Genomic DNA, 25,421 nt, shown 5'->3' with positions numbered 1-25,421 from the left:
TCGATTGTCATTGCTTTCTTTAGTGTATCTTCAAGGTTTTCGTACCCATGGAGGTCAAGAAGATCAGTGATGTTTGAGTTCAAGCTAACGACGAATCTTGACAAGGTGACCTCTTCTTTTTCGGTTATGTTAGCCCTATTGAGTAAGGACTGCATCTCCTTGTAGTAGTCTTCAACTGAACTTCTACCTTGTCGAAGTCGGTGTAGTCGTAGTTTAACTTCTCGTGTATAATGTGTCGGTAGGAATCGCTTTTTCATGGTTTGTTTGAGGTCGGTCCAAGAAGTGATTGTTGGAATTTGGAAATTCTGGACCTTTTTCCTTGTTTGCATCCACCAAGTTTGAGCATATCCTTCGAATTGCATGGTGATGAGGGGAACTTGTTTAGCTTGGGGGTAGTCATGATATTCGAATATGAGATCAACTTTTCCTTCCCAATCGATGTACCTGTCCGGATCATTATCTCATTTGAAAGATGGGATCATGAACTTTGGTTTTGCAAAGAGTTCGGGTGCTTGGAAACGTGGTTGTTCTCTCCTGGGTACCAAAAGTTCAGCATTGTTTAGTCTTGGATTCTGGTTTGGTAGATCCAGTTGTGGTTCTTGTCGTTCTCTCACGGTATTAGTAAGTTCATCAAATCTTTCAACTTGAGTCGTGAGTCGTGAAAGTGCGGCTAAGATAGTCGTAAGTGTCTTGTTGTTATTGTCACACATCCTGAAATCATAACACTCGAAAGAAAATTTTAAAGTAAAATAAAAATAAAAGAAAGAAAATTCAACAAAGCAAGAAACCTCACAAGTCACTCCAAGAAAGTAACACAACGAGATGCAAGTAAGCCGATCTTGTACTCTTTAAAACTCACTTTACCAAGTAGTCTTTCACAGTTCGTATCGGAGTTTGATTACTAGCAAAGGCGATAAGAAAAACCTAAAAGCTCTAAGAGGCCAAACAAAGGTTAGACTCGAAGAGAACGAGAATGCAAAGAAGGAAGAAGTATGCAAACTCTTTAGTCCTACTAACACAAGGAAGATAATGTGTTAGATAATGCAAAAGAACAATAACAATGAAAAAACAAAAGAACCTAAAGTACTAAGAGTCAAAGAAAAAAAGGACCAAACCAGAAAACCTAGAAAACGCTGGATCAACTTGAGCAACGTTTTTGAGGGTGTTAATGGTATCCAAAAATTCTTGAATGTCTTTCGATGCGTCAAGAAACCACCTATAAAATTTCAGAACCAAATACCTTCAGTAGTATCCAGTAGACTTTGTTGAACGGTGAGTCCTCAAACAATCTGTTTTTCTTGATCGCTTTGTTCGAAGTTGTTCTTGATCTCCAAAAATTCTGATTTTTTGTCTGAATGATATCCAATATATGGAGTTTCAATCTGGAAATTTTAACCACAAAATTTCTCCTGTAGAATTTTCAATAAATTCGACAATATTCTAGACCGAATCTGCCGATAAAACATGAATGGTGTATTTGAAGGATCTAATGAACTATGATCGAAGTGAATTTTGGACTGGAGATTAAACTTAAGACGAATATGATATCTGGAGAAAACCAGCCCTAAATACCTTCGTTTGCAATTTTTTTGAAATTTTGGCTTTTTTGTTTTTTTGTGTGCCTTTTTTTGTTTTTTTAAAAAAAATAGCAAACTAACAAGAAGGATTTGAATCTAAATTAAAATTAAATAAAAAAAGAACCTGAAACGATGAATCTTTTCTGGACTAGCTCCGTTGGGGTACCTTGACGGTTTTGTATGCAAGAACAAGCAAGATTGCTTGCTTCTTTCAAAGAATCGGCCCAAATCTGATACCAATTGATAGGGAAGCGGTGGCGGGTTAATAAACGTTGCTCTTGTTGAAGAATCAAACCTAGAAAAGATCTAAGACTCGATGAAGAACAATAAGGGATGAATGGGGAAGGTGGCGGCAATAGATAAGGTTCTTTAGGGTTTCTTTTTGGTGCTGAAAACAAGATAAGAAATAAGATTAAAAACAAGATAAAGAAAAGATAAAGGAATTGCAAATAAAATAAGATAACCAAGAAATCAAAAGATCTCCCTTATGAAGGTGAATGGTAAAGATGATTGATGACGTGGATGGATATGTGGAAAATCGATGGATAATGTCCTATCGAGCCCTCCTAGTCGCAATGAAAAGGCAAACACGATAATATGGCTCTAACCAACCCTCCTAGTCGTGATGAAAAGGCAAATTGGAGTGTGAATATTAATCTCCCTCACAAGAACTTGAAAGAACTCAAGGAGAAAAAGCTTCGAAGGCACAAGACAATCAGCACTTGCAAAAACGAACTCTTGTTGTATTATTGATCAAAGAAATCTTGTATTACAAAGTTTAATGAAGCTTCCTTTATATAGGGGCTGAGTTCTAAAGGTCCTAAATAACTAATGAATAAAATAATAATAAACTAAACATATCTTAACTCTAATTCCTAATAAAATAATAATAACTAAAGATAATACTTTTAACCCAACCTTAATTCCTAATAAAAAAATAAATCTAATCCTAAAATATAATATATCATCCTATATTAAGTTATATTACAAATAATCAATAAAAAATATTGAAAATTCGTAATATTTACAAAATCCCGTATTAATCCCGTATAGGATTTTCTGTATGAACCGTCTTCAGTAAAATAGACATATCTTGAGTTCCCAATATCGGATTGATACGATTCAAGTACCGTTGGAAAGATAAGAGACAGACGGTCGTATCTCCAGAAGACATCTTGACTAAATAATATCAGGATCTCATTCAAAAAGTCATAGTAAGTCTGCTTCTGTTCTGATCTTCTTTTACAATGCTTGGACGAGTGGATCATTTGGAAGAGTTATTATTTCTTCCTTTGAAGTGAGCCTTGTGATGCATGTATCACCATTATAATCAAATCACCATTATTACCTATCACCAATAAAACCTTAATTTTGGTTAAGTTTTACTATCTTTATCAATTCTTTATTTTTGTTCATATTCTTTATATTTATTTATCTTTATCTTGATACTCATTGTCTTAATCTTTATTATTTTATTCTTAATCCATTGTTCTTATTTTTCCAGTAACTTTTCCCTTCAAAAACCTTAATTACCACCGTATATCGCTTTTTTCTTCTCTCTCGTTCTTTGATCAAGTCTAAAGCTTTTTAGGTTTGATTATTTAACAAAGAGAAACATCCATTCATCTGCACAAGTTCACCGTTTTCATATATTATATTTGAGACGATTCTTGGAGAGAATGAAGCATTTTTATTAATAAAAATTTTATAAATATTATGGAATTATATTTTATTGTAATAATCACGTGATATTCAAATTCAAATACACCTTTGTGATTTTTATATTTAAAAAAAACTATTTATTATGTAGGAAAATTATTTTTAATGTTTAAAAATATATATATACAGTTCCTAATAAGCTCTTTATGCATTCACTTACAATTTCATTTGAAGAAAATGTAAATTACGCGTTTAGTTTGGTCATTTTAGTACTTAAATTTTCAATTTTTTAAAAATCATATATAAGGTTTAGTTTTTATTTCGTTTTAGTATCTCGTTGTTAAAAAATTAACATATGCTTTACATGTGACACCTTTTTTTATGTGTAAATTGCATCATTCGTCACCCAATTATCTTCTCACTTCTATTTTACTTGTTAAAGTTTATTTCTAAAATTTAATTACTTAACTTTCAAATTACTTCTAATTGAATCACTCTGACTTTCAAATTTATTTTTATTATATATTAATAAATTTGAGTGATTAAATAGGAGTAATTTAAAATTTGAGTAGCTAAATTGAAATTTTTTAAATTTTAGTACAAAAATAGGAGTGAGAACATAGTTGAGGGATGAATGATGTAACACTCCCAACCTGTATCCGACCCGGATCCAAGTCCGAGGTGTCACATTGACTTTTCAAACCTTTTCTTTACAAATGACTAAAATTCAAATTCATAATTTAAGAAAATGATTACTTTACATTTACTTAAAATCAATTGGTTTTACAAAACATATCAGAGTAAAAATAAACTCAATTCTATTAGTACATGTCAACTATATTCAATATAACAAAATACATAATCATATACATTTCTTTCATGATCTGAACTTTGTAAAGGAGATGTTGACATGTCTTGCTCCTCTTAGCTTCTCTTTTCACTTTCCGGAACCTACGTGTGAAACACTCACATGCTAAGTCTACGACTTAGTGAGACATATAAAATATATATTGTAAACTATAATTCCTAACGATGAATGCATGAATAACTAATGCTATCATATCATATGAAAGTATATATATTCTTTCTTGTAACCTATACACATATGCACATATTTTACCATTTACTTTCTTTTTACTTCCATATCATACACAAGCATATAATCGTTCATACATCAAATCTACACATGCATATAATTATCTTCATTCCTATCATTATCATATCATTATCATTAATTCCTTTTTATCATATAATCTTATACTCATCATTTATATTCATCATATAATATCACCAAACAAACACATAACATCAAATAAAATTTACTCATATAATATCTTTTAGATAGCCCATGTACACATGTGAAAACTAAAGATATGCGAGTACATTGAGGTTGTGCATTATTCTGCCACCATAGCTCGTATGGGGTCCCACTAGGGGCATGTGAAATTTGTCCCGAAGGACCTATGCATTTGTCTAGAAGGACCACTATCCATATGTTTCGAAGAACATAGGTAACTGTCCATATGTCCCGAAGGACATAGGTAACCCTCGACTCTTGGCATGCCAACTATACCTCTAGCCCTCATAACACATAACATGGGCATGATTATTACTTATATCATTTCAAATATTCACATGTACATGTCACTTTTCATATTATTTCATATTCATATGTCATTTAGCTTATAACACTTCTCTTGTGTTCATATGACATGTATATCATTGTCATATCTTGTTCACATATGTTTTCCATAAATCACATATATCACATATACCACATAACACATTATCTCTTATATCCTTTCTCATATGTTCACAATGTCATATCATATAGTTAATATATTTTCATACAATTTCATAGTTTAGTATTACCTAACTTAACTTATATCATATCATCATGTGTTCACATATATCATGGACACTTAACATGTATCATATAAACATATATTCACACATATAATTTAACATATTCAATAATCAATAACACACATGTATCATGTCAAACATATGTTCATCTTAATGAATTCATGCATTCTACTATAGGAAATAGACTAATTACAAGTCTTCTTTCCATTACACATCGTATAACTAATATGCACTCACCTGGCTTCACTAGTCCCTGCCAATCTTTTGTCTCTTTATTGATGATCGTTCTTGTCAACTTGTCCGAACACTACTCTCAATCGTTATCTACACAATCATACGTATTATATACCTATCATCATTCCCAATATCATGATTCTAATTCTTCATTTCTTAAACTAAAGAAAAAGGTACTTTCATTTCTTACTTAAGGTAGGTATCGATACCTTCTATAGGGTATCAGTACATCTCTTAACTGGTGTATCAATACACTCTTTAGGTATCGATACCCAAATTACATTAGATAATTTTCGTTTCAAGGGGGTATCGATACACTCCTTAAGGTATCGGTACCGATACCCCCTGTCCAGAAATCACTTCCTAAGCCCGAAAATCACTTCATTTCAGCTCAAATGTTTCATATTTCATCCCCTTTTATATTCTTAACTCACATACACATACTTAAACTCATCAATACTCATTTATCACATCTCTAACCTCAAAATCCTATCCTCTACATGGAATTCAAGAATCATACCGATTTTCCACTTGTTATAAATCCAATTTTAGTACTTCATATCTCTTAATTCAACCACTAACAAATCAAATTTAGGTTCAAATTCCACTTATCAATTATATTAAGAGTTTTCATTCAAAAACTCTTAATCTTTAATCTCTCCTAACTCCTTAATCCCTTGATTTAAAGTTGACGTAAGCTTTCTTTAAGCTTAAGTATTATCTAATGATCATAACCAAATAAAAATTCAACAATAAATTAACCATCTGGAAAACTCACATTTGCTTGAAGCTCATGGCTACGATGGAGAAGAAGAGAACTCTGGAAACTGGAACATTATCTCCTCTTTACTTCTACGTTGATTACTCCCTTAAAAAGGGACAAATAAAAATCTTTCTTTGCCAATTGACCATTTTACCCTTTACTTCATTTAAAAATTATCAATAACTATTCACAAAATATTTCCAAATAAGTCCCTAAACTTTTCAATCTTTTAAAATCATACCTCAAAGTTTCAAACTTCCAATTTAGTCACTAACCCTAATTTTGGGATATTACAAATGATGCAATTTATCCATAGAAAATACAATGCCATTAATTTTTTAATGGCGAAATACTAAAATGGAATAAAAAATAAACGTTAAGTATACTTTTAAAAATTAAAAGTTTAAATATTAAAGTAGACCGAAACTAATAATTTAAATACTAAACACGTAACCTAAAAATTTATATGGAATTTTATAAAATAATATATTTAATATAAGGGTAAAGTATAGTAATGGTCACTGAACTTTTCTAAAGCTTTCATTTAGGTCCTCTAACTTTTAAAACTTGCAATACAATCCTCCAACATTTAGTCTGTTTGCAATATGGTTTCCAATGTAACCGGTCGTTTGACACCGTTACACTACCGTTAGTACGTTTGCAATATGATCACTAAACTTTTCAGGCGCTTGCATTTAGGTCCCCCAACTTTTAAAACTTGCAACACAATCATCAATTTTCAAAATATGTAAAAAATCCAATTCATTCACGATATATCAGTCCCATAATCAACATGAACTTATTAAAAAGAATACGAGTTCACAGGACGTCGAGAACCACAGGTCGGATCAATACAATTCCCAGTAAACTAGTACCAGTAGTCTCTCGGATTGAGCCTGGCGATTTCACTATGTCGATACTCACAACCAATTCCCTAATTTAAAGAAAAACCAAACAAGAATATTAAAAAAATTTAGCATGGGACCCTCTTTCACTTCTATTCTGATGGACTGAATATATTTCATAAGGAGTACTAAAAGTTTTTATTAAGAAGAAAGAAAGAAAATTAGATGTTTTGGTTCAAAACTAACACTGAATATCCATATCATTGACATACAGTTCCAGAAACATAAAATTTTCAACAAAAAGCACATAATGCGAGCTGAAAATGGGAAAGTGCGAAAGAGGAAAATTTTACTTCCGGATAGCCCAAAAGAGAAAATAAATACCTTCTTGCAAGTGAGAGGAGAGGCTAAGAAATAAACACAATCGGTGTTGCATTCCAGCAATTCTTCATATATTTTTTCTTTGTAAATAAAAAGCTGAAAGACAAAACACTGATTGGATTTACAATTTTACATTGAAGAACAAAAACCAAACGATAGTGCATGTGAGCGAAAGTGACTAAGAGGTGAATGGGCTTTTTGGGATTTCATTATATTTGATCATCTGTTGGAAAATCTTTAACCATAGGATTAAACGAATAAATTATTATATGCCATTTATACAAAATAATTCTAGCTTTGTTGATGACTTTCAACAATGATATTTAGTTCATCTTAGTAGTATTTGTAAACTCTGCATTTCTAACCCCATTTTTTTCACAAGCATTTCATCGAACATCTATGCTTCACCTGAGATGACCTGCATCTAATATTACACATTGAATCGTTGATGGTCCCGATAGTCCCTTGGTCGGGTCTTCTCAATGGACCCTTATTCAAGTCAACATCTCCACATAATTCAAAGTTAGATTATAATTTTCCATGCATCCCCGACTGAAAAGTTACGTTGGAAATGAGAAGAGAGAACGAAAAAGGAAATTCGAGATCAAAAAGGAATTTGGGTTTTAGAATGAAATTAAGGACTGTGTTGCAAGTTTTAAAAGTTGGGGGACCTAAATACAAGTGTCTAAAAAGTTCAGTGACCATAAACATACTAACGATAGTGTAATGGCGTCAAACGACCGGTTACGTCGGGGCCCATATTGCAAACGGACTAAATGTTGGAGGATTGTATTGCAAGTTTTAAAAGTTGAGAGACCTAAATGAAAACTTTAAAAAAGTTAAGTGACCATTACTATACTTTACCCTTAATATAATTATGACATGATAAATATTTCACAAGAATCCACGGGAATCCCATGGTCAGTAATGGTCGATTCTAGAAGATCCCATCTTAATAAGCTGCCAAAATTAACAAAAAATTACACATTAAAAAATATTCAAAAGAATACTTTAACAGAATTTAAAAACATATTTTGATATAATATTTAAATTATTTAAAAATGTTAAATTTACAAATTTAAAAATAGTGTGCATTTAAAAACATTTGACTCCGTGGCCTTTTAGATATTAGAATCACTGACGTAGCCAGCTTAGTACAAAGGATGTCACATGACATTTCAAAAATCTTTAAAAAAATCTTTAAAAATTTAATATAAAAATATTTAAAAATAAATAAAAAATATTTGACACCTTAAATATAATTGATTCATCCGCTCAACAAATTATTTTTTTTTATAAAATTTTTAAATTTAATATCTCAAAATATAATTTCTGACGCCTAAAATTAAATTTTCTATAGTTCTGCTCCTTAGAATAACAATCCTATCAATTAAATTAAAATTTGATTAAGGTATTCTTAAAAGAAATTGGTTGAAGTGAAAATATGATTAATTTATTAAAAAAGATCAAATACAAGGGTAAACTACATTCAAGGTCACTTAATTACGAGGTTGATAATAAATATGTCACTTTTCTTTTTAAAGTTACGGACATATTACTCGAGTATAATATTATTACAAATTGATAGTTAAATATAGACAAGAATAGTAAGGTGGATAGATACAATAATAATTTAGTCCTTAAAATGTATACAATCTATTAGTTTGGTTTTAATTCAAAATAAATAAATAAATTTAACCTTCCTATTTAAAAAATTAATCATGTTAGTCTATATTCTTCTTCAAAATTGTGTGTCGTCATACTAGAAATATTATATTATTATTCTGTTAGTTTTCTGGTATAGTAACAATCTAATATTAACTTATTGCTAGTTTATGGCCGAATAAAATTATCCAACAACTACTTTGATACAATGAACTTGTTTGCTTTGAAATTATTGCAAATTTTTTTTTTTTGAATTGATAAAACTTTTAAACACGAAGGATTCAATTTGTTGGATTGTTTCGATTTTGGATAAAATTAATATAATATACAAGTTTTGGGGACTAAAAATATTACTATAGCATACTACAATAGATGTTTGTTTTAGTTTTAACGAGAGAGTGACATGTTTGTAATAATATTTTAGTTAAATGATATGTTTATAATTTTTAAAAGGAAAGTGTCATATTTATTACTAAACTTATATTATTATAATTTTTAAAATATACACGATCGTAATAGACATCCATTTCAATTTTAATGATGGAGCATTGATGTATTTTTATCTTTTAAAAAGAGAATGACATACTTGTTACCAAACCTATAATTAAGTGGCCTTGGGTGTAGTTTAACCTAAATAATTCAGCAATAAGATGGAAATAGAAGAATAAGGAAATTAGGAAAGTACATAAAAAATACCCCCAACAAACACCAAAAACTAGTCGATCGAGTGGGATAAAATATTAGATTTCTTAATACAATTAGAGTTAGAATTTTAATGATTACGAATCGATCAAATATAATTAAAAAAGTTACCCTTTTTTTCTTTAGTATCCAACCTCATATTAATTCATCAATAAATCGAATACATTTGATTATTAAAAAAATTCCCAACAAATGGTAAAACAGAAAGTGGGAGAAAGAAAAACCCAGCAGCTGCCGTCCACGTACCCAAATTAGTTTCGACGGTCCTTTTTATTTCTCATCGCCCATTTGACCCCCACCAACTTTTGTTTTTGTCCCAACCCCATGGCCTGAAAACGATATAAAAACACATCAATGGTCAGAAAGAAAGAGCTAAGAAAATCAGGCTTTTTAGCAACAAGTAGAGGTCAGGATTGCTCTCAAATCCAATCCCCTTGCTAAAAAACACACACCCTTATCTTATCTCTTTTATTCTTCCCACTCTTTTAACTATAACACCACATTGTTTACGGACTTCCCATTTCCATTGTTTTGATAATGGCCCCAAGGTCAGGGAAAAGCAAGTCAAGCAGAGCTAAAGCTGAGAAGAAGAAGAAAGAGGAGAAAAGTGAGTTTCTTTTCTTTCTTTTTAGTACATTGAGCAAAGAAAAAGATTACCCATTTGTTCCCCTTTTTGATTTTGATTATTGTCCTCTCATTCTTCCCCTCAGTTGTTCCTCATGTTATTGACATCACTGTCGTTACTCCTTGTGAATTCCAAGTTGTACTCAAGGTACTTGCTTTTTCCAAGTTTTCTGCAATTAAATAGTGATTACCTAAGAGTCCATTAAGTGTTTTATATTGTTCTTTCTATATTTATTGGATTTAAGTAACTATATCTAGATTTGTTTTATCTGTGAGACGTCCTTCATTAATAAAGATTTTGAATATATATTATTTTATAATCGTTCGAAATTATTGAAAAAAAAGTAGTGTGATGAATGTTTTTTTTTTCTGTTGTTGAAAGGGTATCTCCACTGACAAGATACTTGATGTAAGAAGACTGTTGGCTTGTCATGTGGAGACATGTCACCTTACAAACTATTCTTTAGCTCATGAGGTGAGACTCTTGATTAAAAAAAGAAGTTTTTTTTCCTTCCAATTTTGAGCTCATTTTTGTTTTGTGAAAAAAATGATGGTTTTAGGTTAAAGGGAAGAGGTTGAATGAGAAGGTGGAGATTGTTACACTGAAACCGTGTTTGCTCAGAGTGGTTGAAGGTAGGTTTTGGGGTTAAGCCCTCTTCTTAACCAATTCCTCTGCTCTGTTTTACTATGAAAATTGCTGCTTTTGTTTTGTTCTTTGAAATGAATGAAGAGTAAGACAAATTATGAGTCCTAAAGAATGAAGAATGTAACTTCCCATTGGTAATAGCGACGGGTGGAGAACTTGTCGTTTTTCTTACGTTAGTTATAACCCACACATACCGGCCTTTTAAAAGGAATAATTCGTAAGGCAAAAAAATATGGAAAATATAGTTTGGGAGATTCAAGTTTGTAATCTAGGAAAATTGTTATTGTTGCTATTATGACGCCTTTCAGGAAAAATATTATTTAAAAAAAATTATCGTTCCAATAAATTTATAATTATGATTCAAATAATAAATTTTTTTGAAACTCATTATGTTGGAATTACATGTTTGCTCCTCGTAATAAGTGTCTATAACGATTGCCTTCGATTACAATTTCCCCCTAATTTGTAATCCCGTCATGTATTCTTTAACTAAAAAACCACATATACCCCTAGCCTCTTTTAAAAAATAATTTTTTAACAATTTTTTAAAGAGATACTATTTTTGAGTTTAAAAACATTATTAAACTCATTAAAAGATTAATTTAGATAGAATATGATAAAAATTTAAATTATCTTTTAATTTATAATATTAGTGTCTACAAAATAGATACTCTGATAAAATAAATAAATAAATAAAATATTTAGTTTCACTATATTAATTTACACTGAAAAATAAAAATACATGTACATGCCCATGCCCATGCCCATGCATATTTATTTTTGTTTTATCTTTCACGGGATCTTGTGGAATTATTACTCAAAATTGGATCTAAAATAATACGAGGACCACACGGCACGACTCAGAAGAATTTAACATTCATTTGTATTGAAAACGGAGGTGACTTCAATTGGAGTGTAAAAATAATAATAATAGTTAATCGATTAGTACTTAAATTAGTATTTTTATTTTATTTTGATGTTTAAATTTTATTTTTTTAAAAATTATTTTTAATATTTAATTTAAGTTTTAATTTAATATTTTTTTATTTTTTAATAAAATTATTAATGTGATATTTGTCTTATTTTTTAACGATGATGTAATAGAACCTTACAATGACATATTTAAATTTTTAACGGTGAGATATCGAAATCAAATTTAAATTAAAAGTTATGTATGATTTTTTAAAAATTAAAATTTATATATTAAAATAAAATAAAACTAAAAATTATGTATGATTTTTAAAAAATTAAAATTTGGATATTAAAATAAAATAAAAAATAATAATTTAGATACTAAACTTATATTAATAGTAATGAGTTGAAGCAGCACATTTTACACGAGAAAACCAAAAAATATCAGATTGTACAATGACTGTTGGCTAATTACATTGATGCCCCTTTCGATGCAGAGGACTACACGGAAGAAGCTCAGGCGCTGGCACACGTGCGGAGACTCCTAGACATCGTAGCCTGCACCACCAGATTCTCCAAGCCCAAACGACTCCGATCGCAATCATCTTCGCCATCAACGCCGTCTGATTCAAAATCCAAAAAGGTAAATAGCAAGCACTGCCAGGCAACCAACAATGCTCCTCCTCCGCCTGAAGCAACCTCGATTTCGGAGAGCTTGGACATGGCCGCCATTCATCCGACCCCGAAGTTGTCGGACTTTTACGATTTCTTTTCCTTCTCTCACCTCTCTCCTCCCATACTCAGTAAGTACCAGTGCTAATGTCATTTATTTTTTATTTGGGTTAATTTAAGGATTAGTAACTTAACTATCATTTTTGTTTCATTTTAGTTATTTAACTATTTTTTATTTTAAAATCACACCTAACGTTACGTTTTAGTTTTATTTTAATAATCTATGTTAAAAATTTAATATTTATGATTATATATAACCATAATATAATTCCATTTCATCATTTAATTTTTTAAAAATTTACCATGTCAATAGTTTTGTTAATCTTTTATAGTGGGTGACTGAAATGAAATCAAAATATAATATAAGATAGAATTTTGAAAAAAAATAGTTAAGTTACCGAAAAGGAACAACAGTAACAGATGGAGTGCTAAACATATAATTTACTCTTTTATTTTAACGAGGGGATCGAGGAGATTACAAAAAATAAACCAGCACATTTTTTAGATAGATTTTTTTTTATATTTTCTAATTATACATCTTTTAAAAATATTTATTAGTATTAATTGATTGATCTCTAGTTTCCAGGATTTCGTCTATTTCAAGGTTGAATTCTGCATTTGGCACCGGAGAAGTTAAAATTTCATTTTTTTTATATAATAATTCGAAAATAATTTTAGGGTAAATTACACGTTTGATAATTGAATTTTATTTTCTCTCATATTTCACTTGTACCTTTAATTTTTTTAATTTACTCACTGAACTTTATAGATTGAATTTTTCTGGTCACTCCGCTGTTAAATAATTAAACTGTATTATGATATGACAACTTACCCGTAATTTTATTTGGTACACAGTCACATTTTTATTTATTTTTAAAATAAGAGTTTAAATTAAATATTTTCATGTGAGACAAACTTAAATGAAAAAATTTACAAGAAAAAAAATCCTAAACATCAATAACTACAAAAATGAGTGTAGGAGTTTATATTATTGTAAAATTCCTTACGAATTTATGAATAAAATAACCTAAGTTGAAGGATTAAGTAAAAAATATAATTGCAAGGTACATTGTCAGTGGTCAGTCAGGGATGATGAAAATGTGTCTCGTTTATTTATTTTTTTAGAGAGATATATCTGAGATTTTTCATTTGGGAGATGGAAAATAAATATAATTCTCTAAATAAAGAATGAAATTGAGTGCATTGTTCATGGTTATTTGCTGGAGTTAATTGACTTGAACTTTGGAATTTAATTTTGTAAGCAACTCCAAATTTTATTTTTATTAATTTAGTTGTTTTTTTTCGATTGTTATTCACTGATTTTGGATTTTGCAGATTTGAGGAAATGCGACTCCAAAGAAGTAGAAGGGCAGCGTGATGGTGACTATTTTGCAATGCAGGTATCTTCTCACTTTGCACGTTAATAAGATTTTAATGGTGTTGCTGACGTGTCACAATAAAATAATGTTACTCTATCATGAAAAAAATTAATTTTTTAAAAGTCATATTGACAATTCTGTTAATTTTTTAACTGTGGATGATCAAAATGAAATCAAAATGTAGCGTTAAGTATGATTTTAAATAGAAAATAATTGGGTGACAAAAATAGAATAAAAGTGATAGTTGGGTACTAAACGTAGAGTTTACTCTACAATTTTATGCAATCTATAGGTGGATCCTACACATGTATGGTAATGATTAGTGTATTGAAAAGTAATGGACTAGAGATCACAACCCTATATATTCTTGGTCTTATGTCAACCAAAACATGATTTCTCTAGTGTGTTATTTTGACCTCCTAATCCTATAATGAAATGATCCTGATACTTAAATTATGTTAATCTTCTTATACTTTTAACCACCTTTCTCTTTACATATATTGTTGATTTTGTTGATTCTCCTGCTGCTGGTTTTACCGATACCGTATATACATGTGTGCAGATAAAAATCTGCAATGGGAAGTTAATACAGGTTGTTGCATCAATAAAAGGGTTTCACACTGTTGGAAAGCACTTCTTCCAAAGCCACTCTTTGTTAGATGTTTTGCAAAATCTCAGCCAAGCCTTTTCCAATGTAAGTGTGCTGCACTCTGGTATCTGGCTTTGCCTTATCATTAGAAAAGCTTATGCCAACAATGACATCAAATATTTTATGCTATGGATGGCAGCTGCTGCTGCTACTATTGACTTTATGACCAAACCCCATACTCTATCTTTTGGTCCTTAATTTACCACTCATAATGATCTGACAGCTTGTAGGTAAATATTTAGGAATGGAAATAATTTGAATCTAACGGCATTTGATATGTCATAATCCTAGTAGAACAGTTTTCCTGTTAGATAATCAGTTTGGCTCAGCTATTTGTTTATATATCTTTCTTTCTTTTTTGAGGATCACCAGATTGTGTCTGATGTACTACAAAAATACACATGCTGTCTTTCTAGTTTCTACGATACGTTTTTTTACTTCAGAAATATTAAATAGTACTTGTATCTAATTTTAGAAGTTATAAAGTAACATTTTAAAGCTTTCCTTTGAAAGTGGAATTGTGGATCAATCTTGTTCAAGTAATGTACGAAATCTGAAACCTGACATGCCCAAAGTTTGACATGGCATGACATTACTTATTATCTCTCATTTATTTATTAGGTTAGTTTGATGGCTCTGTTTGTAATTTATTCTTGCTTGTGATTGATGCAGGCGTATGAATCCCTTACGAAGGCTTTTGTAGGACACAATAAGGTAACATTTTCTTAATTCGCTTGATAGATTACTTTACCTTGCAAACCATGATATCTGTAAAAGCAATTTTGCAAGCTCTCATGTGTTTTTAACTGCTTTCAGTTTGGTAATCTTCCCTATGGGTTTCGTGCAAATACATGGCTTGTCCCTCCCCCAGTTGGTGAGTGTCCATCAAACTTCCCCTCTTTCCCATCAGAAGATGAGCAATGGGGTGGTAATGGTGGAGGCCAGGGAAGAAATGGTGAATATGATCTTCGCCCGTGGGCTACAGATTTTTTTATTTTAGCTAGCCTCCCTTGCAAAACCGAGGAGGAGAGGACTGTTCGAGATCGCAAGGCCTTTTTGCTCCATAGCCAGTTTATTGATGTGTCAATCCTTAAAGCTGTTGCTGCAATACAACATGTTATGAATTCGATCTTAAATGAAAAGGGCCTTGCAAATTGCCATCCAGACTCCGTCCTTCATGAGGAACGCATTGGTGACTTATCCATTATGGTAAAACATGACTTGGCAGAAGTGGATCCTAAGTCTGAGGTAAAGTTTGTTGGCAATCAATCATCTGGCAAGACTGCTAATGAAAATGCTCAAAGGAATTTGCTTAAAGGGATAACTGCTGATGAGAATGTAATTGTCCATGTAAGTCCACAACCCTGTCCATCGCTCATTTTTTTTTCTCGGTATATAGGATGCTTGTGCTTTATCTACTGCTTTTTTATCATCATTGTATTTTCTTTTCTTCTTTTTTACTTCCTCTGTATCTGCTAACAACTTCAAACAATATCCGATTTGTCACCGGAGACTCTCATGGCTCATTTGTTTTTTCCTTCTTATTTTTCTTCCTCTTTTTCATCTATGCATGTCAGCCTTTATACTCATGCACACTTTGCCCAAAAATAGATGTCTCAATAATGCCCTGGCTCTTTTCTGGAATCTGAGCTCAAGACCTTTAGTAGTCCTTCATTAGTTTAATCTATATCCTCATAGGTCTTCTCCTCCAGTGCCTTTAAATTAAACTTTATCGATGGTCTGTTAGGTAGTTTTCTGGTCTTTATAACATATGACCAAACCTTGTCGATGGACGAAACTTCTAGATTATGCGTAGTGGTTGAAGCTTTTCACTTGAAAAGCCTTTCCAAATTTATATATATATTTTTTGGCTAATCAATATAGCAACCATCTCTCAGGATACTTCCTCATTGGGCACTGTCACTGTTAAGCATTGTGGGTACACTGCAACTGTAACTGTTGTTGGTGACGTGAAGAAGGAAAAATCTGGTGCTCTGGATATTGAAGTTGATGATCAGCCAGATGGGGGAGCAAATGCTCTTAATATTAACAGGTCTGAATTGTTAGATGACACTACTCCATTTTTTGAAGTTAACTAATTAACTGCATTATTTTAAATCATGACCTATTTAACACTGTTTACCATCCATTCAACCAAGCTTTCTAGTTGCTTGCTAACTTCTCGGTTTCTAAAGGGACAGCAAGACTTGTCTGCCTTGAGAAGATGATCAAATAGGATATGAGTTGATTTTCTGAAGTGAAGGAAATCTTATATGTGAAAACAAAGGAGAAGGAAGTCTTATAAGTTTCACGTGAAGTTGAGAACTTGTTAAATGAACCAAACAAAACAAAATTAAGCGCCAAGTTGCAAGTTAGAGACATCTAATCTGTTGAGATGGTGTTATAATACTTCTATTATGTTTTGAGGGTTTCTGTGTTGGAGCCTTTCATCAATTGCCATTTGGTTTTGTGGTAGATGCTTAACATGGTGTCAGGAGTATACATTATTTCTTCCTCATTTTTCATTTGTTATTCATTGTTTATTCCCTACATTTTTATAGAAGTGTTCCATTCCTTAGAATTGGGATTTCTGTGAGGGTGAGTGTTAATTTATGTCATTTCACCCTTGTTTAAGGTTTTGTTGTTTCCTTATATTGAAGGTCTCTTGCAAATGATTACTACTAACAAGAAGTCCTGATAAACTATGAGGAATAAATACACTATCACATGCACTTTGCTAGTCTTCAATGATTTCCTTTTTTTACCTGAAAACAATATATCATAAACTAGGTAATGATGGGGTATTGAATTTATTGCAGCCTAAGGATTTTACTTCACAAATCCTTCCCTGCGGAATTGAGTGGATGTAGGGAGTCAAATCAATCCAACTTGACTGATTCTGAATCTTCTGGATGTCTTGTTCAGCGAGTAATCAAAGAGAGCTTGACAAAATTAGAGGAGAATTCAGTTGCTCCTGAAAGGGCTATTAGATGGGAACTTGGTTCATGTTGGGTGCAACATCTACAAAAACAGGAAACTTCTACAGATCCTGCTTCAAAAGGACCTGCTAATGATTGCAACGCTGAATCAGCTGTCAAGGGTCTTGGAAAGCAATTTAAATTTTTAAAGAAAAGGGACAAAAAACCAAGCAATGTTAGTAGCGCAATTGACAAGGAAGAAAATGATTCTGAGCCATGCAGTGTGAATGTGAAGTCTGATCTATCTCAGGAAAGCAATGGTGAGTTCCACAGTGAGATGGAATTGAAGAACCTGACTTCTGCAGAAGCTTTCTCACGTCTCGAAGAAAGTGGAACTGGTCTTCACTTAAAGGTTTCCTACATTTACTTGTTTGTTTTTACTCTTGCATTGATTTACTGTGCTATATATTTGTGAGAATAAGTGTGCATAAAGCTACCCATCTTTATAACCACTAATTTTCTTGTGTTTTTATATTACTTTTTGTTATATTTTGAACTCACACTTCTGAGTTTGCTTTTTTCAACAGTCAGTGGAGGATCTTATTAAGATGGCATACAAGTATTACGATGACATTGCTCTGCCAAAACTGGTACTATATCCCAAGCTATTACCTTTCTGAACATATGTTTTGGGTTTTATGTACAGTTCATGAACAAACATTTTATATTTTATTAGGTAACAGACTTTGGATCGCTTGAACTTTCTCCTGTTGATGGTCGTACACTAACCGACTTCATGCATTTAAGGGGATTACAGATGCACTCTTTGGGTCGTGTGGTGAGGAAACTATCTATAAATTGGTTCTATTTGATCCTTTTCGGCAAGTGACTATTATTTATCTTAAATCAAGTCTTATTGGCAATGGGATGCAGTCTTCAAGTAATTCTTTGATTTCCTAATAAATATAGGATTATTAGCTAAAAATACATAAAGCAAACACTTAAAAGTATGGTCCTTGGATTTTGTTTTTATTTTTTCTGACTCTTGTCATTGTACAAGTCAGGTTGAACTTGCTGATAAGCTTCCTCATATACAATCACTTTGCATCCATGAGATGATTACTCGGGCTTTGAAGCATGTAGTGAAAGCAGTTGTGGCATCAGTTGAAAACTTCGATGATTTACCTGCAGTTATAGCTTCAGCCCTGAATTTCTTACTTGGGAGTGGTGGAGGCGAAGATAATGTCAAAAATGAAAATGATGACTATTTACTCAAATTGAAGTGGTTAAGAAAGTTTCTTGCAGCAAAGTACGGTTGGAAACTAAGAGATGAATTCCAGCATATACGAAAACTATCCATTCTTCGAGGACTTTGCCATAAGGTACTTTTTTCTTATTGATTGCTTTCAGATTCTGAGCTCATCAGATGAGGGATGCGGAGTTTTACTGATTCTTTTCCCCAGATTGGTCTAGAGTTGGTTCCTAGAGATTATGATATGGAATGCCCCAAGCCCTTCAGAAGTTGCGATATTATCAGCATGTATCCTGTCTGTAAGGTGTGGTCTCTCTCTCATTACTTCTCATATGGTTTTAAGATTGTTATCATCTAAATGAACCAGCTTGTTATGGATTAATTATTAACTGAACTCTGCCTGGATTAATTATTAACTGAACTCTGCCTGTAATGATCTACAGCATGTAGGATGCTCTTCCACTGATGGTCGAACATTGTTGGAGTCATCCAAGATTGCTCTTGATAAAGGGAAACTAGAGGATGCGGTTAACTATGGGACAAAGGTATTTCCCCATTCAATTCATTTTAAGAATGACATTATTTGTGTACTATGTTCGGTGAAGAAGGTCCAGAGAAAGTGATACTTTTCTTCTTCTTTTTTTATATATTCTCCTTCGTTATAAAATTTTTTTGAGGAAAGCAAGTGAAACATAAGGGAAATATAAAATGAAGAGAAGATAAAAATTATCACTTTCTCTAACGGAACTGGTGTCATATCTAATTGATAACTGATGACTGATCTCCTCTTCTTATTTTCTTCTTTTTCTATTGGCAGGACTTATCTCCCTACTTTTATCCGTTTTATATATTATTGAGTTAAGCATCACAGATAATGTTTAACCTTCTTTTCAGTTAATTAACCACAAACATAGCGAGTGCCATAATTTTGTAGTATGCAAATATTAGCATGTATTTTAACTAATTACATCAAGCAAGAGGAAATACCAAATGAAAAATAAAAATCTTCTTTCTCATTCCTCCCTTTATCCCACATAGTGAAGGGATGCATTGATTCCAAATAGAACTTCGATTGGTCTCATATAACGTGTTACTTGCTGTTGAAGGCATTGGCAAAGATGATAGCTGTATGTGGTCCATATCATCGAACTACAGCGAGTGCTTACAGTCTTCTCGCGGTGGTTCTCTACCATACTGGAGATTTCAATCAGGTATCAAAACCTTCTGCTATCTTCCAGATTGAGATGTAGGAAAATGAATTCACTTCTCAGTCTTCTCTTAGAGAGATGAATGAAATAGTGGTCCTAGATACTGTTTTCTTAGCAAGCGTTTGTTTCAAATAATATATTATCATACTATCTGAAAATAAATCTTTTCTTTCTATCAATTTAACTGAACTGTGTTAATGGAGAATATTTATAGTCCAAATTGTTTCTACTTGTTGTTGTTTAGGCAGCTATATATCAACAGAAAGCTTTGGATATTAATGAGAGGGAGCTTGGTCTTGACCATCCGGATACGATGAAAAGCTATGGGGATCTTTCTGTATTCTATTATCGGCTCCAACACATGGAAATGGCTTTGAAGTGAGTTTGTGGTTTTTTCGGTTTAATTGCATTTAATTTGCTAAAAATGCTCTTTTAGCTGCAATCTCACACTACTAGTAGTGATACCCTTTTATTGCTTCATGATGGTTCACTCTTGTGGAGCTTGTGTTTATTTTCTTTCCATTTAAGCCCTTGACAAGCTTATTACGTTTTTTTGGCAGATATGTAAACCGTGCTTTATTCCTTCTTCATTTCACTTGCGGATTGTCTCACCCTAACACTGCTGCGACGTATATAAATGTGGCTATGATGGAAGAAGGCATGGGAAATGTTCATGTTGCTCTCAGATACCTACATGAAGCTCTTAAGTGCAACCAGAGACTACTAGGAGCTGATCATATACAGGTCTCTCTCTCTCTCTCATGTCATTGTTGTTTCTTCATCTATCAATGGAATCGTATTTATGTAATGTACTCCTATCTGGATCATTTTATTTGATTTCCTCCCATGACAGACTGCTGCAAGCTATCATGCTATTGCCATTGCTCTTTCTTTGATGGAAGCTTATTCTTTAAGTGTGCAACATGAGCAAACTACACTCAAGATACTTCAAGCGAAACTCGGACCAGATGACCTTCGTACACAGGTAAACACGTCAATACGACTTAGCTGGGCAATTTTATGCATCTTTGTCCATTCTGTTAGATGAGGGGGTTTTTGAGATTAGAAATCAAAAGAGATTGAAGTGAAGCATTATTTACCGGCTGGTTATATTATTAAATTTTTTATAATCTGGTTTTCGTTTTACAGGATGCTGCAGCCTGGCTTGAATACTTTGAATCAAAGGCTCTAGAACAGCAAGAAGCAGCACGAACTGGAACTCCGAAGCCTGATGCATCGATTGCAAGCAAAGGTCATCTTAGGTATTAATATGGTACATCCAAATTACTAGTTATTCAATTATATTATCATTTGTTGCAGCACCAATACCTCTGACTATTTGTTACAGTGTATCAGATCTCCTCGATTACATTAGTCCCGATCAATATTCTAAAGGAAGCGATGCACAGAGGAAGCAACGGCGTTCTAAGGTACATGATGCCTGTGACCATGTTTCTCATTAAACTTTAAAAACAATCACGATATCACCTATGCTTTTATTTCAGATTATGTAATGTGATCCTCCACTTATAACAAAACAAAGCTCCATGTTTCTAATTTGGCTCACTTGCTTGTCTCTGTGTTCCATGTTGAAACATTCACTAGTTCTGTGGATACGAATTTTCTTCTCATTGTTCTTTATGCTGCTCGACATTTAATATCGACATTTTTTTATCCAACTTGGCTGCTGTTACAGATTAATGATAAAGCTCATAATGCGCATCACAACTTAGAAACAGATGGTGCTGTGTTTGATGATGTATTGGAGAAACCTATAGCCACTGCGGATATTAATGAAATAGATACAGTGATTTCTATTCATCCAAAAGAACCAGAAGAAACCGACAATCTTAGTAGAGTTGAGCAAACTATTACAACCGAAATTGTTGAAGATACAACTTCAGATGAAGGGTGGCAAGAAGCCAACTCGAAAGGTCGGTTAGGAAATGCCAATGGAAAGAAGTACGGAAGGAAGAAACCTGTTCTTGCAAAGCTAAAGGTGAACAGTTATGAGTATTCAAATGGTAGAGAGAGTGGCACTAGGCGAGAAATTATTTCACCTGTAGGAAAAACCGTCTCGAAGAACATCACAAAGGAAATGCTGCCGGTTAAGCAATCGAAGCCTTCCAGCTCGAATCTTGGAGGGAGTTCAAATAGCTTACAAGCTTCTGTTTCCAGAGGTTTGTCCCCTTCAGCCAATCTTAATGCCATTGCTTCAAAATCGCTGTCCTACAAAGAAGTAGCTGCAGCACCTCCAGGTACAGTTCTAAAACCGTTACCAGAGAAGATAGAAGAAAAAACTCGGGGGAAAACAGAACAGCCAATGTGCACTGCCCCAGCTGAGACAGCGATTGTGGAGGATGGGAACAACATCTCTGTCGATGATGTAGCGAATGATGATGGTGAAACTGAAGGAACTCGTGATAGTGAAAGCCAATCAGAAGAAACTGCTCCTGAACTTGACAAGGTTTCTTCTAGTAGTCAGGAAAAGCCTTTAGAAGCGAAGGGGAGTAAGCTATCGGCATCAGCTGAACCATTCAATCCCGGAGCAATCTATAACCCGATAAACTCAGTTGCTGTTACATGTGTTTATGATGTAACAACCAGTCAAGGCATGCTAGCCGAGCCTGTTGTACCTCCAGTTGCTGCTCGAGTTCCTTGTGGACCAAGGTCGCCATTGTTCTACAGAAACAGCCATTCTTACAGCATGAAACCTGGCTTCCTGAGATATCAAACTCCTATTTTGGAACAAAATGGATTCGGTTCTCTGAAAGTTATGAACCCTCACGCACCCGAGTTCGTTCCAAGTAAAAGTTGGCAAACGACTGCAACTGGTGATTCAAGTGTCTCAGAAGAAGTTATGAACACAGAAGTAAAGGAAGTCGACAAGAAGTCCAGTAGGGAAGTTAAAGATTCTAATCCGAAAAAGAGCAGCGCAGAGGAGAAATCCGAGCTCGCTAGGCAGATTTTACTTGGCTTCATTGTCCGATCAGCCAAGCAGAACATGGAGGGTGCAAGTGAACCTGCTGTTAGTAACAAAAGGCTCAACCGTTGGGAAAACTCTTCGGATGCAGTCACAAATGACACCGCAATAGTAAAAATTCTTTATGGGAATGAAGCAAAGGACTTGGATTCTCAATCCAGCAACAATGAAGAAGTGAAACCGGGAGACGGCGAAGGCTTTACAGTGGTAACAAAACGGCGAAGAAACCGGCAACAACTTACGAATGGAGAAACAGAGCTATACAATCAGCAATCAATATGTGCTTCTGTGAGATGAAGGAATAAGGTGATTATGTTCCATTAATTTCCAGTTTTATTTTTATCATATCCTCTTGCTTCCATATTAACAAAGTAGAAATGGTTGGAAAAGCAATTTAGAGAGAAACGTAGTCCAAACTGCTTCTTTAGTTCCAACTTTATATTGAGAACAGCTTGGTATTTCGCTAATAATCTCTGTAAATTGGTTCTCTCGTTTAGAGATTTTGTTTGATCAATAAAAAGGCCAATTGGTAATTTTCGTATTTCCTTTTAAATATGCTTTTATTTTTATGTCAGTCTTGGTAGATGGAGGTTGGAAGGAGAATCCAAAGTTTGGAGAGACGTAGAGTAGGGTTCTTTGTTGAGGACGAATCCTATCCGTAGAGTTGTCTGACAAATGACTCGCTTCGCTTGCTTCAGTTCTTTGATGGGGTTACTTCGTGGGGGTATCCGATTATTAAAATTTATAAAACGACCTCCTAATTAATTAATTAATTTTAAAACGTTATTTTAGTGAGTTTTTTTATTATTAGAAGTTACAGAATGATCTCTAAATTAACTAATTATAAGGTGTTATTTTATTCAGTCAACTATTAAAAGTTATAAAATGATTATCTGATTATTTATAAGTATCAATCCATCTTTTTCAGTTAAAAATTTGAAGGTAATTTGATATGGACGTTAATTTACTAACGTATGATAAAATCATATTTTTAATGATGTCTAGTGACATCGACATTGTTTTCAAACAAGTTCAATGATATATTATTTTAAGTACCGACTCGACGATATAATTTAAATAGAAAGTTGATTCACAAAATACTGTCCAATCAATTCTGAGATAGATTTTATCATATCTCGGTCAATATGCTAGACATTGTTAATTTTTATAACTTTTAATAATCAATGAACTTAACAAAGTAACATCTTATAATTAAGAGATTATTTTATAAATTTTAATAGTATAAAATCTCAATAAATTAACAATTTATAGTCAGGGGATCAGTTGTGTAGTTTACCCATAAAATATTTATTCAAAGAGAAGTCGCTGTGTTCATATATATCATCACCAAAAAGGCATGGATTTCTAAAATTGTCAAAGCAAATTAGGATGAATTTATACTGCTCTGGTACATGACAAAACCAAGATCACAAACACTAATCTCATCAAAGAAAAACTGATCGATGGCGGTGAACAGATCTCTGATAAAAAGATGAAACAAAACAAAACAAATCATGATCACTGGATGTTTTCCCTGGGAGAATGTAGAGGAAACAAATGCAACAACTCTGGTTCAGCTCCTCGCCGAAGCGTCAGTGGACCACTTTGATTATGCAAATAAAACCCTCTCTTTTCCTCTTCTTCTTCTTCTTCGAGTGTGGACCTCGTTGGCTTGGCGTTCGACGGTGGGCTGAGGAGGAGGGGAAAGAAATCCAACGTGGAAACGGGTGATGAAACCAACGACCTTCTTTGTCCGGCACACGGGGAGAGGGAATCCATCTTTCCATTGGTGTTGGGGTTGATTTGAAGCTTGTTGAGGGCTCGTCGACGTTCGTGGAGGCTGAAAACGGGCTTCTCGGCGCCGGTGAGGTGCTGGACGATGGTGCGGAAAGTTGAAGGGTCGGCTTGGACTAAGGTGGTGGTTTTTGAAGAGGAAGCCATTGAAGAGATGGTGGTTCTGTTATAGCCTTATAGGGACTTCTTTTTATAGGGTTTATAAAGCTTCATGGACACTGCTTTTATGCAGAGGGAATACACTATTATTGCTGTACGCATCCAAAATGTCAATTTTATTAGTTGTTTTCCTACTTCATTTTCAACTCTTCCCTTTGAATTCTTCACAAAATAATCATTTTTTAGAATTTTGAATGATTATTAATTAATATTATAATACATTATTTATTTAACCAATAAATTATAAAATTTATTTTTATATAAAATATCAAAACAACATCATTTTAGTGTTACAATTACGTTAGAAATTATTAGTAATGACATACTCTCGTTATTGATTTAACGGTAGAGTAACGTAATTGAACGTAAAATTAAAGTCCAATCTCGTAATTGATAAATCAAAAAATTTGATGGTATAAACGAGTCATCGAACAAAGTCTATTAATACCACTTTTTGATTTTAGGAAGAGTTA

The 25,421-nt window shown here is 32.9% G+C and overlaps 2 protein-coding genes across 4 annotated transcripts; one reads left to right on the top strand and one right to left on the bottom strand.

Annotated features, from left to right (window-relative positions):
• Positions 1-10,192: 10,192 nt before the first annotated feature.
• LOC120119602 (protein TSS-like) lies at positions 10,193-23,533 on the top strand. 3 transcript variants are annotated; one of them, XM_039139416.1, is made up of 23 exons: positions 10,193-10,299; positions 10,403-10,464; positions 10,699-10,791; positions 10,877-10,949; positions 12,372-12,677; positions 13,942-14,006; positions 14,548-14,679; positions 15,307-15,348; positions 15,451-15,984; positions 16,533-16,687; positions 17,454-17,964; positions 18,140-18,202; positions 18,289-18,390; positions 18,617-18,934; positions 19,016-19,108; positions 19,248-19,349; positions 19,911-20,015; positions 20,257-20,390; positions 20,573-20,756; positions 20,866-20,997; positions 21,162-21,274; positions 21,361-21,442; positions 21,709-23,533. In XM_039139416.1, exons 1-23 carry the CDS (start codon positions 10,230-10,232, stop codon positions 23,290-23,292), a joined length of 5,055 nt encoding a protein of 1,684 aa, XP_038995347.1. In that variant the 5' UTR covers positions 10,193-10,229; the 3' UTR covers positions 23,293-23,533. The 3 variants fall into 3 exon arrangements, with proteins under 3 accessions (XP_038995347.1, XP_038995346.1, XP_038995348.1); XM_039139415.1 differs by having other exon boundaries at positions 13,939-14,006; XM_039139417.1 differs by having other exon boundaries at positions 10,215-10,299; positions 10,454-10,464; positions 13,939-14,006.
• A 931-nt stretch (positions 23,534-24,464) lies between these two features.
• LOC120119605 (VQ motif-containing protein 11-like) lies at positions 24,465-24,953 on the bottom strand. Its single transcript, XM_039139418.1, has one exon. It carries the CDS (start codon positions 24,934-24,936, stop codon positions 24,514-24,516), a length of 423 nt encoding a protein of 140 aa, XP_038995349.1. The 5' UTR covers positions 24,937-24,953; the 3' UTR covers positions 24,465-24,513.
• Positions 24,954-25,421: the final 468 nt, after the last annotated feature.

Source organism: Hibiscus syriacus, unplaced genomic scaffold (assembly GCF_006381635.1).
Source record: "Hibiscus syriacus cultivar Baekdansim isolate YM2019G1 unplaced genomic scaffold, ASM638163v2 tig00110332_pilon, whole genome shotgun sequence".
NCBI lineage: Eukaryota > Viridiplantae > Streptophyta > Magnoliopsida > Malvales > Malvaceae > Hibiscus > Hibiscus syriacus.
The sequence above is the reverse complement of the archived record's forward strand: the minus strand, read 5'-3'. Positions and strand labels throughout refer to the sequence as shown.